At 40.0% G+C, this 13,474-nt stretch overlaps 1 protein-coding gene across 21 annotated transcripts in view; it reads right to left on the reverse strand.

Annotated features, from left to right (window-relative positions):
- Window positions 1–13,474, reverse strand: part of EIF4G3 (eukaryotic translation initiation factor 4 gamma 3) — a 147,911-nt gene that overhangs the window by 93,301 nt on the left and 41,136 nt on the right. For 17 of the 21 annotated variants that reach the window (XM_049804889.1, XM_049805073.1, XM_049805346.1 and 14 more), the window contains exons 2-3: window positions 10,777–10,852; window positions 3,436–3,579 (exon numbers count right to left, since the gene is read on the reverse strand). In XM_049804889.1, the coding sequence (XP_049660846.1) occupies window positions 3,436–3,579; window positions 10,777–10,852 (220 nt within the window). Of the gene's footprint in view, window positions 1–3,435; window positions 3,580–10,776; window positions 10,853–12,082; window positions 12,352–13,474 lie in introns of those variants that run through there. The other 4 variants (XM_049804810.1, XM_049806223.1, XM_049805958.1 and 1 more) reach the window with 2 other exon arrangements.

The raw sequence follows: 13,474 nt of genomic DNA on the forward strand, positions 1-13,474 counted from the left end.
GTTTTCTGATCTGTGATTCCCAAACTCTCTTACAGACCACTCAACACAATGCTGTCGTCTTGTCATACAGGAGTTTGCAGACCTATAAAGTGGTCCAGCTCCCAGTGTCCAGAGCTCTTCTACAGGACAGTAGTTCCTTTTATCACTTACTAGCATTTTAAGATATTACCTAATCTCCCATCATCCAGACTTACTAGAACAGACAGCTTTAGAGCAGCCAGGACAGACAGGGGACCACTTGTGGAACCACAGCACTTTTTAACCCTCCATTCTCCTTCACAGCATGGCTTCTGCAAGATCCCCACTTGAAGAAACTGGTAAGTGACTCTGAGCCCCAAGAGGAGGGATGCTGAGGCGAGACTGACCTCTCTGCTGGGCCCTGGACTGACAGCACTCAGAGTAATTCATGACCACACAAGCAAGTAACACATATTCTATCACTGGCAAAATTATTTTTAGACCTAAATGATATCCACACCCCAAAAACATACATAAATATTTTCATTCACTACTGCCTAAACAGCAGTCCCTACCTTGGAAAGACTCAGTTTTATGAGTATTCATTAAGTCACAGTCACAGTTCTGGTGGAGAAATCAATGACTCCTTAATCAGATTCTAATTCAAATGAAGTGGTCTCTTCCTTACCTTTTTAATTACTCTGTCAAATCTAGAACACACGCACCCCTTGCCACGCAAAAACACATACCGCTACGTTAGGCACGACTGGCCAAACGCAAAGACAACCTTTGTGCACTGTTCAATCATCAACATAGCATGGGTTGTTAAGATACAGGAGTATCTTGTGAAGTGTTATATTGCTGCTAAAGAAATCAGTAATAAACCATTCATCAGAATACCATGTCAGCTTGTGTCCCTTTATCTCAAAAGGGAAATAGCAGGATTTAAGGGGTCCAAGAGTAAGACAAAAAGAACAACTAAAGCATGGAAACACTTTCAAGTGATGAGAGGTTTAAAGGATTTTGATTGTTTACTTAAAAGAAAGCAAATAAATGAAATCATTATACAAGTTCACAAAACTACAAATAGTTTGGAAATAGGATGTTTCCACTCACCTTGTTTCTTAACACAAACACAAGAGGGCAATTCAATGAAACCCACAAGAGACAAATGATAGATGCAATGAAAAGGTAATTCTTTCACCCAACACTCGCTCAACTGGGGAATTTCTTACCATAATATAATACTGAAACTCAACACCTGATGGGTTGAAGTGAGATATACATAAGAATACTCAGAATTCTAGTGATAAAAAAAAATATTTACCCAAACCTCTAATAGTTCAGGGGTATGGAAAACTTTCTCTGGGGACAGGTTATCCTGTAACTGCTTATGTCCAGAGTCTTGAACACCTTTTAAGCCTTACTGGTGGAAGTGTCCCAAGTGTAGGCACTTCCATTTTGATTCTTCACCATCACCTCCAGCTGCAAATGAGTGGGTCAACTGATGGGATGCCACAACAGTGAAGATACCTGGTCAAAGGCAAGCAAGTGCTGTAAATGAACAGAAACCAGTATTTTTGCTGCTTTGCTACCAAATCCCAGCTTTATAGGAATCACTTAGGGAAAGCTTCCCAGACCTCATTCCTCTGTCATCCCAAAAGTGCGCAATGACCGATGCTTCATCTGGGTTGCAATCTTGAATCTTGCTTTTTCTTCCTTGCGCTAAGCACCTAAGGGGCAGCCCCATACAGTCAGAGGACAAGTATCTTCCTAGAGCCCTTGAGGATCCTCAGCTGACATGGAGGGTGTAAGGTCAAACCACTCCTACCAGCAGCATTGGAGTGACACAATCTGACGCTCATTTCCAAGACGATAAGAGCCAGCAGAACAGGAAACGAGCATTTTCCCGGCTGGCTGGAGTGGTGATTTGGCACAGAGACTGCTCTCTACGTATGCACTGACTCAACAGGAAAATATTAAGGGAAGAAAAAAACCCCTTGATTAGAATATTTTTTTAAAGAGGCTGCCTAGAATGTTCTCTTTCTTCCTCTCTTATCTGCCACATGATTAGCTTCCCTCTGTTGACGAGGTTTACTAGGAATGAATTTCTTAATACATGACACAAGCCAGACAACATTTTAGGGTTTGCTCTGCACCCTGCTACATTCTCCCTCTGTTATGTGAGGCTCAGCCTTCAAATCAGAGACTTTATTTCCAACAACCATGCAGCAAGAATGCAAGAAATAGCTCCGATACCACCGACTAATGTCTGCAAACTACTTATGATCCTGAATAGATACTTCAGCCTCTAACTGCCCACTCCATAAAGGACGAGCTTTTGCACATTTTCAAAAATGACCACAGGTTTCCAGTTTTCCCACCAAGTTTTACCTAGAATGCGTAACCTTAAGGTGAAGCGTTCCTTACATGACCTTATTTGCTTTCATGCATCTCCTAGTCTAAAAGGTCAGTTGCAGTTTAATATTTCATCCATATTAAAGAGGCTGGCAGGAGGACTAGAAAGCTTGCCTTCTCCCAGTGCTGCAATACGCTTGAGGCTCTCGCCACCACCTCACCACGGTGCACAGACGTTCCCAGCCCATCCTCAGCTTGTCATCCTGCCTCCCCACTTAACATCTTGTTCAGAATGAAACCGCACTTCTTAATAGCTGACCTACTCACATCTTCCTACTTTATTCCATTTACTCAAACAAGTATAAATTAAACAAGAGCAAAGGAAACATAAGGCTTTCCTCTATCTCAAACCTCAATGCTTTTACATATCCCGCTTTCCCTGACCCCATATCTTTTATCTCCCCTCTTTCTGTGCCCCATTACCTGTCTCTTTTGCCCCTTTCTTTTTGAAGATAAGCTTCTCCACTCTCACGTCAACCCTGTAGAACATTCACCTAATAAAAACTACAAAAAGACCAATTTATTCCACATATCTTACTAAACGCTATTTCTCCATTCTTATTATAACTCCTATTTATCTCTTCTTCTGTACTTTTTTGTAATCAGTTCTTTGTCTCGTTTCTTTTATTAGCATTCATTTTTGTAACTCATTTTACTGTCCCACTTCTTAGGAGAATTACAGAATTGCAGCATCCCGTACAAAACATTTGAAATGGAAGCTCCCTAACAGACAACATCAGGCACTTTTACGGCATTTAAAATGCCCCAAAGCAGCCTACCAACAGTGAAGTACATTCCTCATCAATGAGCATTTCCTACAGTTTTTCAAGTTGCTTTTAGCTTCTGTTACAGAATCAACAATGAACCAATGACTAATAAACCTGAGTGCTACCTATAAGTCACTGCAAGGTTCAAGGCACACAAAGACATTCATTAATCAAGTTTTATACACTGGTCATAGACGAGACAGCTATGTCAAATTTTGAGCAACAAAGCTGAGAATTGGACAAGAGAAAAAAAGGGAGGCTGGGAATGCTCTGCTCCAATGCCAAGTCTTACCTGTGAAAGCCCAGGGGACGATGCATGTCCCGGTGGCGTTGCAGCAAGATTTGGGTGTCCCTTATTTATTTCATGTGCAGTGTAAGGGGATGGGGCAGGAGGACCTGGTTGTCTTGCTACTTGTGTTACCTGTGTGGAGATAAACTGTTAGTAAAACATAATATTAGTAATCCAATCTGTATAGATACTGTAATCTTCTTTTTAAGAAAGCAGCTAGCAGCATATATATATATAAAATAATATATACCTTTAAGTAAAACGCTGCCCAAGTTATTTAACTATTTGTATGATTCAGGAAAACGGGGAAGGATCAAAAAAAAAAATAAGAGCACCAGCTGGAGTCACTAGTGGAAATCTGTAGGAACTGGATGTGCTTAACTGGGGTCTTGCTTTGCAATATCCCTTTGACTTCAGGCCTGGGATCTTCTGATCTTTCCACTATAAGCCATATCAAACAATATTGTGATTTTGCAAAGGGATACACATTACCAAAGTAAGGGGAAAATTTGCATACTCCCCTCCAAAATGGAGAGAAAAAAAAAAAGAGACTGCACAGAGGTCTTGTTATCTGAAGGGCTTGCCACGAGCAAAGAATGAAATACTAAAGCAATTCTTGCATACACTTATCTCCTTTCTCAGCTTCTATAAAAAATACTAATCAAAACACATTAAGCAAAATGTTGTAAAATATATTCATGGCACTTATACTTGCTCCACTGTACTATCTCCATGATGGAAGTTTTTTAAATACACTTTATATAGTTGCTAAAAAAAAAAAAAGGAGAATCGAAGGACAAAACGAATCACAGAACCATTGGGTGACACCCCCCGGAAATTCAATACAACTAAATTTTTGTGGATTTGTTTAAAGCTCATAGTACAGAAATCCAGCACTCACTTCTCATTGACCTTTTCTCAGACCTATATAGCGCTTGCTGAAAAGCACCACTTAGCTATAGGCACTTAAAAGCACAAAACCAGGCAATGCTTAGAAGGGGATGTTGCCACTGTGCAGGTAGGTATGTGTGTATGTATCTCCCCAGCATCAGAAAAGAAGGCAGAATGAAATTCCTGGCTTTTGATCTTCAGTGGAGTATTAGCACCAAGCTCCAAGAGAGCAAACTATGAGAGCAGAAGTCACACAGTTCATGACTAAATGCTTTTTCCAAGCCATTTTATTGCCCTCCAAGTATCAATGCCTGTTGTTACATTACCTAAACCACTAAAACAGCTGTACCAGCAATGAGAATGATAACGTGCAATTTCTCGAGGCTTGGAAACGGTCCAGAATCATTCACTGCAGGAAGATTTACAGCACCTTTGTGCTGCTCAGAGGAAAGGGTGGGTCAAGTCAGAGAACTTCATTCTCTATCCCCAACTGGATCCTTCCCTTTCCCAGGGGATAATTGGGTCTTTTTTTCTTTGGCTGATCTAGATTGGCAGGTGTGCACACACAACATCAGTTGGCTGAATCAAAACCAGCATTACAGAGAGCATCACAAAACTTTCTACATCCCATCCCCAATAAAATTGAAGTCTCTTACATGACTCCTAAGACAACCCTGAAAGACTTGTCATGTCAATCATAGTCACTTCTAAGCACCAACTACTGCATGTATCTTGACAGACATCAAAAAATGCAGTTAAGGTGAGGAGAAGGAAGTAAAGGCAACACAAAATACAAGGAAATAATTCATATAAGTAGCCCCATCAGTAAGTTGAGTGTGTACTCATCACCAATATGTCTCCTTGAATGTCGCTTTTTGTGGGGAAAAATAGGTTATTTTGCAATAGCTGTGGCACTTCAAACACTGCCAGCTTTTGTCTCCCTACACTTAAAAAGTGCTCACACTATTCCAACTAAGGCCTGATCTCCAAACAGAACCCAACTCCACACAGACGTCTGACAAGGGAGAGGGAGGCATTAATAATATCCCAGGTTAGTGTGAGCATTCAACAGTCCTCTTCACAAATTAAAACATGCATGTAACCTAGGTTGGAGGTTAAGACTCTTTAAGACTGCAAGGAATGCTGTTCTGAATTGGGTATGAAATCTGGAAGCCACACTGAAAGGAAAGCTGTGCAGCTGCATAAATGATGGTCCACGAGATACCCTTGTGCAATGCAGCAGACAAGTAGCAGATACATTATGGACACAGGTCTGGACCTACTAAAATTTGCTTCAAAGCCTAATTAAGGCAACAGGAAAACCATAAAATCAGCTTGATACCTTGGCAACAACATACTTGGACAGTATTTGATGGGAGTCTTCCACTGATCTGATAGGACTTCCTAAGATTAGCCAAGTCTAGTTTAGTGGACACCCCCCCACCCCCACCCCCCCCAAAAAAAAGGCAGGTTGTCCTTCCAGCACAAGCAAAAGGATAGAGTGCCTTTCCACAGCAATGTAGGTATTTCTACACCTTCCTCTTGGCTCCTACAACAAATTATTTACAAATAAATTGATGTGAATGTTAACAGGTGATAAAGGAAGACAAACTTGCTGAATTTGTGTGTTTATTCATTAATTTAAAAAAAAAAAATCAATCAAGGAGAGTCTCTACTAGCTCATCACTTGTGTTTTGGGGTGTTTGCCCTCATAGTGCCCAAGATTGGGTTTTCTGTTTATTAAATGGGATTCTGCAAAACATAAACTTGGTCTGTGATTACTATGGAAGCAAATATCCTTCTTAAATCTAGAGATGAAATTACTCTCCTAAAAATGGATACACAAAATTACATATTAATTTGCTAGGGCATCACTTCCTTTTTTCCTTAACTGAATAGCAAGAGGCTAACTATAGTTTTCCAGAAGCCTTAAGCCTGTGTTTTAAAGGAAATAATGAATGAAACAGGAAATAAAACTCAGGCTGGAATTCTCTCTTTTCCTCTTGAGCTTAGACCTTTTGTTTTTAGCATCTTTCACAAGTTTTGGATTATTCTTCCCCCTCCAGGTATCTAATTTCAGATCCATAGTTGTGTCCATGAAATGTTCAGGTTGGGTCAGAATGAATGGGGCATGCCACAAAAATCCCTCGATTACCAGGACAATAGTTTGTGATTAAGAACTGCTCTTTTCCTAAACAAATAAAAACCCAAAGGGCTCAGACTTGGACAGAACTTCTTTCTTTCCAGCATTCCATTTATTCACTCAGGCTGGTGCAAACAGCAGCACTGCCAGCACCCAAGGAACTGAGCATCCCTCTTGCACACTTTGCAGCCTCCACCACAGCTGGGCAGGGGAACGAGTCGGCCTCCTGACCCAGATCCTTCCTTTAAGCACAGGGTGGCTGGAGCAGCTAATCCTCCCTAATCTCTTTTCTACAGGATTCTCTTCATCGCAGGAAGATCCTTTTAAAGGACACAAAGGCGAATCACAGTACCTCTGCTGGGTGTGAAATTATCAGGGGGCCACCAATGGGCACCAAATGAAAACCCAGAGAAGCAAATGATGGGAGAGTCAGGCCTTAGTCACTGAAAATTTGGAGCAAGTAGGTTCTTCAACACCTTCACTTTCCCATTACCTTCTTTACCATCAGCTAGCACTGGGTTGGGCAACCTGACACAAGGTGGTATCTGCTCCAAAGAGACACAGTGAGACTTGCAATTAACGCAGAAAATTTAAGCCACCCTTGGATCTAGCCAGGCTACAGAAACTCTGCTCAAGGCAACATCCGACCAACTTACAAGTACTTCACGCCAAACAGTTACATCAGATTGACACTCATTTCTAATCAGTTCACATCCAGGAGTCAGCATTGCTCCTGAGCATATACAAGTTTATCCCAAAGTATTTTGGTCCAAGCTTCAGCACTTGAGATCACAGTGTGTTACTGAGGCAGTTACGAACCTCCATCGTAATCTGCCAAAAAAGGTTATTTGTGTGAGAACTTGATGTACATTAACAGAGTTATTTTTCTTATCTGATTCCCAACTCATGCCTCATGCTGAATCTGAAGAGCACACCTACTTCTGATCATTTGTCTGTATTAGTTTTGTTTTCAACAGAAATCAGCCCCCGTTACCCTGAGTGTAGGCACACATGGTGGCCTGTGATATTTAAGGTCACCTTTGGTGCAGTTCCCTTTCTGTTAGAAGTCAGTGTCCTTCCCTCAAACTCTAAGTCAAAAAGCTTCTTTGAATATATTTCTTTGAAATATTTTACAACAGAAACAAAATTTCATACTTTTCCCATTCCCCTTTCCAGATTCCACAGGTTTGGGATCTTATAGCAGATGTGAAAGTAATTGCATTAATTTCTTGCACTATAGTTAGGAAACACCACGCAAGAAGCTGCTTACAGGATGAAACCCAAATCTTTATGTCCAAAAGTAGTTCTTATGGTATAGCGTTCTCCATTATCGGTGAGGGGAAATTGTTAAAATATTAGTTCATTGAAACACTTATTTCCAACTATGATTTGCTTTAAAATAATTCTACTGCTGGATTTATTAAAAAAAAAAACCACACCCAAAAAACATAACCTACTAAATATAAGTATTTGTATAATATACAAATATATATAAAAATAATATACTATATAAAATAAATGAAGATGTATACTATATAAAATAAATTAAGATTATATATGATGAGGTTAGGTGGTTTTGGTTTAATACCAGTGTGATTTCATTGAGAAAGAGGTTCTACCAAAGTTTTTTGGGAATTTGGAGCACCTCCAAGTTCTCGAACAAACTTAATTTCATCTGACAAATCACACTTTCCCTCTTCCTCACCTTCTATCTCTGCCCTACAGGAAAATGTGTTCCTCCGACTTTATTTCAGGGGATATTATTGGGGCTCACAGTGAAAGCCACATGATTTTCCATTCCCATTTTTGGCAAGAGACAAGTAGTTCTGGAAAAAAAAGAGCTCAGGAATGTGCAACTGCGGTCCTGATAATACATGTGGAAAGTTAGGGAATGGATAACCAAATGATTTTTTGTCTTTATCCAACTAAAAATAGTGGTTTCATCTGTGGGTTGTCCATATCTCAAATGATTTGTTCTCCCACCACATGCATGACATAGTATAACCTACAGGGGAAACACCGAGGCAGCTCAGAGTCACCGTGTGGTGGTATAAGACCACAGACCTCCTTCAAACCAGCTGTCCTCCCCGAAAATAACGCATATTTGAAAACTGTGATGCATAATCCATGTGCAAACCCACATACAATGACCAAGCAAATAAAATGTGGAAGTGAAAAAGCAGTCCCTGGGTGCCAAAGATGGTGCTCTTCCACACCTCTTGTACTACGTGACTTTTGTAAAACCTGGACAAACTATATATAAAAATCATAAACTAAAAAAATTACTTATTTGTTGCAAACTCAGACCTTAAATACACTGCTACTCGAGTAATAAATCACAGAGACCTATGATGAATAAATTTGTCAGGGACCTCCGATCATGTGCCTCTTCCATCCTAATTCATTTTTTCTAGGACTTACTCTAAATTTGCAATCAGCCAAGGGCTTCAAATAAAAGCTCTAAAGGAACCTAGCTGAGAAATTTCTCTCCTTTCTCTAAAACATGAAATTTTCTTTCAAACTTGTGTTTTCCTAAAGCCTAGAAACCAAGATACTCCCAGCCCTGGCTTCTATTCCTGTAACTTATCAAAGAGTTATATTTTTCCACACTGAAAAAGCTATTTTAGGTCATTGTTCACAGTTACTTTTCTATTTTACATTAATTTAAATTTTTACAGTCATATTTTTCCCACAGGCATCTGAGTTATGTTTTTGGAGGAAAGCATTGAAAAAAATAACCTCCTTTTTCCCCCAAAAGGAATTCAGTTATTTCTAAAGTGGTTTTTAAGTGTTGTATGGGGTATATAAAGGATAATATAAACTGAATTATTTATTACAACTGTTTGTACACTTATGTTCCTTTGGTTTTGCTTTTTTGCATGCATACATATGTATATGCACACATACATATGTATATGATATTGAGGACAGAACTAGCAAAAAAAATATAAAAATTAAAAACCAGTCCGCAGCTCGAGCCTGTCAATCCACTGCTGTGAAAGCCACAAACCTCGAAATTTTTAACCCTCGTCAGAGTTGTACTCCAACTTTTCTGACTCACGTGCATGGAAATCCACTACTGGCTGGCCACCAGACCATCCATGGTCAAGCCTGAGTCTTTCTGCTACTACCACTACTACCCAAGTCTCTGCCTTTCTTGGACTGATGGGCACTGGACAGCACTTTTACACTTAATCCTACACAAAGCTTGGCTTTGCATTGCTTGACAGCAGTCTCCCTAGTAGAAGAGGCAATCACAAAACTCTTCTCTACAGCCCAAAAAAGGAAGGGGCCAAAGATGCTCCAGACCCAGACTCTGCACATGGAAGAGATGGAGCTGATAACCCCTTCACCAGTTATTCATGCAAACAAGGGGAAGGAAAAAAACCTTGTACAGCAGCTTATGTTTTTCTATAAGCAGCTTATGTTACTGCATAAAATACAGTGAATTTCTCCCATCTACAGCTTTTCTTCCTGTTTTCCAAATAATTAAAAGAGCAGCTTAAAAGCGTTTTTTTGGCATTAAAAATATTTGCACCATCCCACTAGAAAAGCAAAATATTACTTTCCCAGGGCTCTGCTGATTTAGCAAAGCTTACAAATAACACTGGGCTTCCAGCTATTACCATCTGAAAAAAAATAAATTAGTAAAAGGAAAATGGTATCATATGTTCACAAATAAACATCACTACATTTCTAAGCTAAATTTCCTTGATAATCAGGCTTTATAAACACAGATGTAGGACAGCAAGCCAAAAGCACCTATCCGAAATATTCGATGTACAATCAAAACATTTCTTCCTCTGTGTAATGGAATGTTGCATGTGAAAAACAAATCTTCCTTGACTGTTGGTTGTTGATTATTTTTTTTTTATTATAAACTATTAGAAACGTGCAGCCACTAATACACTCCAACAAACCAGTCTTCAAGATGCAGGAGGCAGGAAAGAGATGGAGCCAACAAGACTGAAAATATGGCCAGTAACTTTTTCACTCAGGTGAAACTCTATTAGGAAAAGCCACTCTCATATCTGCTAAATAAAACTATAGACGCTTAACAAAAAAAGGTATGGACCCAAAAGTCCCCAAGATTTCTTATTTTCCTACTCACATGCAACAAAAAGGGTCTTCATCCAGCATCATTTATTTTAGGAGGCAAAAAAAAGTTGCATTTTTTTAATTGTATAATTTTTAAATTGTATGGGTTTTAACTGTATTGTTTTTTAAAAAACTACACAATTTCCCTATGCTTGGGAAACGCACTCCTTTCAAAAGCAATACGACCGCAGCAGCATCAGCCAGATACTCACAGTGCTGTACACAGCGGAGACGGTCGGAGTGAAGATCCTATCCTCAAGGGGCTGCTGAACAGGACCTCGGGGGATTCTGCAATACAGCAAGTTAAGGAAAGCAACTTCGAAGAAAGGGTCGTGTTTTGGGTTATACACACAGCAGCAAATCTGTTGTCTGTCAACGCAGCTGGTCACCTTCCATGCTCAGGCAGACACACAAACATCTCTGAGGCACTCACATGCAACCAGGCAGCTGTGACCTTTCAAGGTTTTCCAAAAGAGGAGCAAAGTGCCTTCAAAAGGCAGATGTTACTAAAAAATACAGCAAGAGAAACTGAAAGCAAATATATCACCGAACAATCTACAAAACCTTCGTCCTGTCAAGAGAATCCCCCACCTTTTTTTTTTTTTTTTTTTTTTTTTAAAGAGTAAGGGAAAAAACCCAAAACCCACAAGCCCTTCACATTCAGTGAGACAAACCCTGCTGATCAGCAGGGCATTTTCTGACAAAGGCAGCGCCTGTTTTGCTAACCACGCAGGAACCGTGTTATAATTGTTTCCTTGTTTGCCTCTCTTCAACCAGTAACTCCTTTCCTCATCCACCCACCAAAATCACTTCTAAAAGGGGCTGTCAGATAGATTTTAAGTTTTGATGATCTGCTGCAGGGTTATTTAGAGGCAAACTGAAATAGTCGTCTTAAACTGGAAAGGTATTGTGGGAATCCGGGGGGGGGGGGGGGGACCCAGAAAAAGAATTTATGCAACAAACAAATAAGCTAGAACCCACTTTACTTGCGGAATAAAACAAAGGGGATGCAGGTATTCAAAAGAAAAAAGCTTCCCAACTTAGCTAACACCTTGTGGCCGTAGCCCCAGCATATGTCTACTGAACACCCAATGCCCACTGTCATAAAAAAGCCGTGCTTAACTTGCTGAAAAATTTTCCACTACAAGCCATATTCAGATTTCACCTTTTTGCTGTTTACATTTTATGTGTCAAAGCCTCTTGGAAAATAAGAACAACCCAATTGATTAAGTTTCTTGCACACCAACCAGCAACACAAACCTCACGTGTTGACATGATGGTGGATAATTTAGTAAAATAAAAAAAAAAAATAAAAAAAAATAAAAAAAATTCATGAAAACACTTCTTCGGTTTTGCTCAAATGAGGAAAAAACCACTCATAAGTTAAATTTTCAACCTAGAAGATTAGTTTGAGTCTTTCAAGAGTCCTCCCTTTGCACTACAAGTTTGCTCTCCAAAGAAAAACTGCTGCCTAAACTTTTGCGGGGACCAACGTCACAGCAGCAGGACAGACCCTACCAGCACTGTCAAGACTCGATGGTGATCCAAGCTCCACGATCCCACCTGGTCCGCTTCCTTAAAAACAGACAAAATTTTAAGGTTGAAGTAAGGACTGTTCAGACACAACCTGCGCTGTGTCTGTCAACTGTTCGCAGCACGCCCCAGCCAGATCTCCTCCTCTGAGACCAGAGCTAAGGCAGAGCAGAAACAGATTTACAATATCACACTATTTTGATACCGAACACATCACTAAAAAGGTCCGCCCTCACCAAGCAGGCTGAGAAACTGTTTTAAAAACTTCCAATTTTGTTATATACTCAATGTTTGAATGCCAGACACGATAAAAACCCTGCATTATAGGATTACACACAGAAAAGACCGCCACTGACCTTCACAACACCTTCGCATGTAAGTAATGTTCCTGTTAAAGCCTGGCAGGTGTAAAACAGGACGCCTACGACCAGCTCCAGATTGAGAGAACTGAGATGAGGATCTGGCACCACTGGTTCCCAAGACGGTGCTCACTCAGCCTACTTCTTTTTCTTTTTTTTTTTTTTTTAATGAGTGCAAGAATTTATTTTCGGGGTCTAAGGCTTGTCTTCAATTTGCAGGCTTGCCAGCTTGTGCCTAAGTGGTATTGTTTGATAAAATAAAGAGGTTTTTAACAACAAAATTAGATGTGAAATCCTGACTCCAGCAAAACCATGGGAAGATTTGCCACAGACTTCAATGAAGCCAAGGCGCCACTCCTAGCCTTCATCCTGAGGATCTTACATTCATTCCCGAGTTTCGGAAAACACCAGCAGAAAGCCAAAATTTGGGAGAGGAGGATTAGAAACACACCGCAAGACATAACAAAAAGTCACAAATTTTCTGCATGCCACCTCCATAGCACCTTACCATCACACCCATAACCATCTTCTGATAAAGGATAGGGTGGAGGCACGGTTATAAGCTGCCACCCTTTTGTCACAGCTGAGATTTCCAACCTTGAGGCAGTTTTGACAATTAATTGAAGCAATCGCTGCTTCAGAAAGGATTGTTCCTGAGTTTGGAAAAACTGTTTCATCCTTGAGAAGGTTGGGATTTATTTTCTTATTTTAGAACTTATATAAGCCAGGAGAAAATAATCTTCTTTCAGCAGAGTAACCTCTCTTTTTGCACCCAGGAAGAGCTGCCTAAAGGAATGAGCAGTTTAGATGGATTTTCAGAGTTTTGGGTTGCCATTTAAGATCACTTCTGGAAAGCAACGATTTCCATCAGATGAAAAAGAAACCTTTTAAGTCCTTTTTGCCAAAGGACTTAACCTGGACATGAGACTGATAGGGACAAAAATGCCTTAAATTCCAGTAAGCCTTAATGAGATAAAATGGTTGGAGAAAGTGATTATTTACAACATCTAACTTCTGG

This window comes from Accipiter gentilis, chromosome 1 (genome assembly GCF_929443795.1).
Source record: "Accipiter gentilis chromosome 1, bAccGen1.1, whole genome shotgun sequence".
Lineage (NCBI taxonomy): Eukaryota > Metazoa > Chordata > Aves > Accipitriformes > Accipitridae > Astur > Astur gentilis.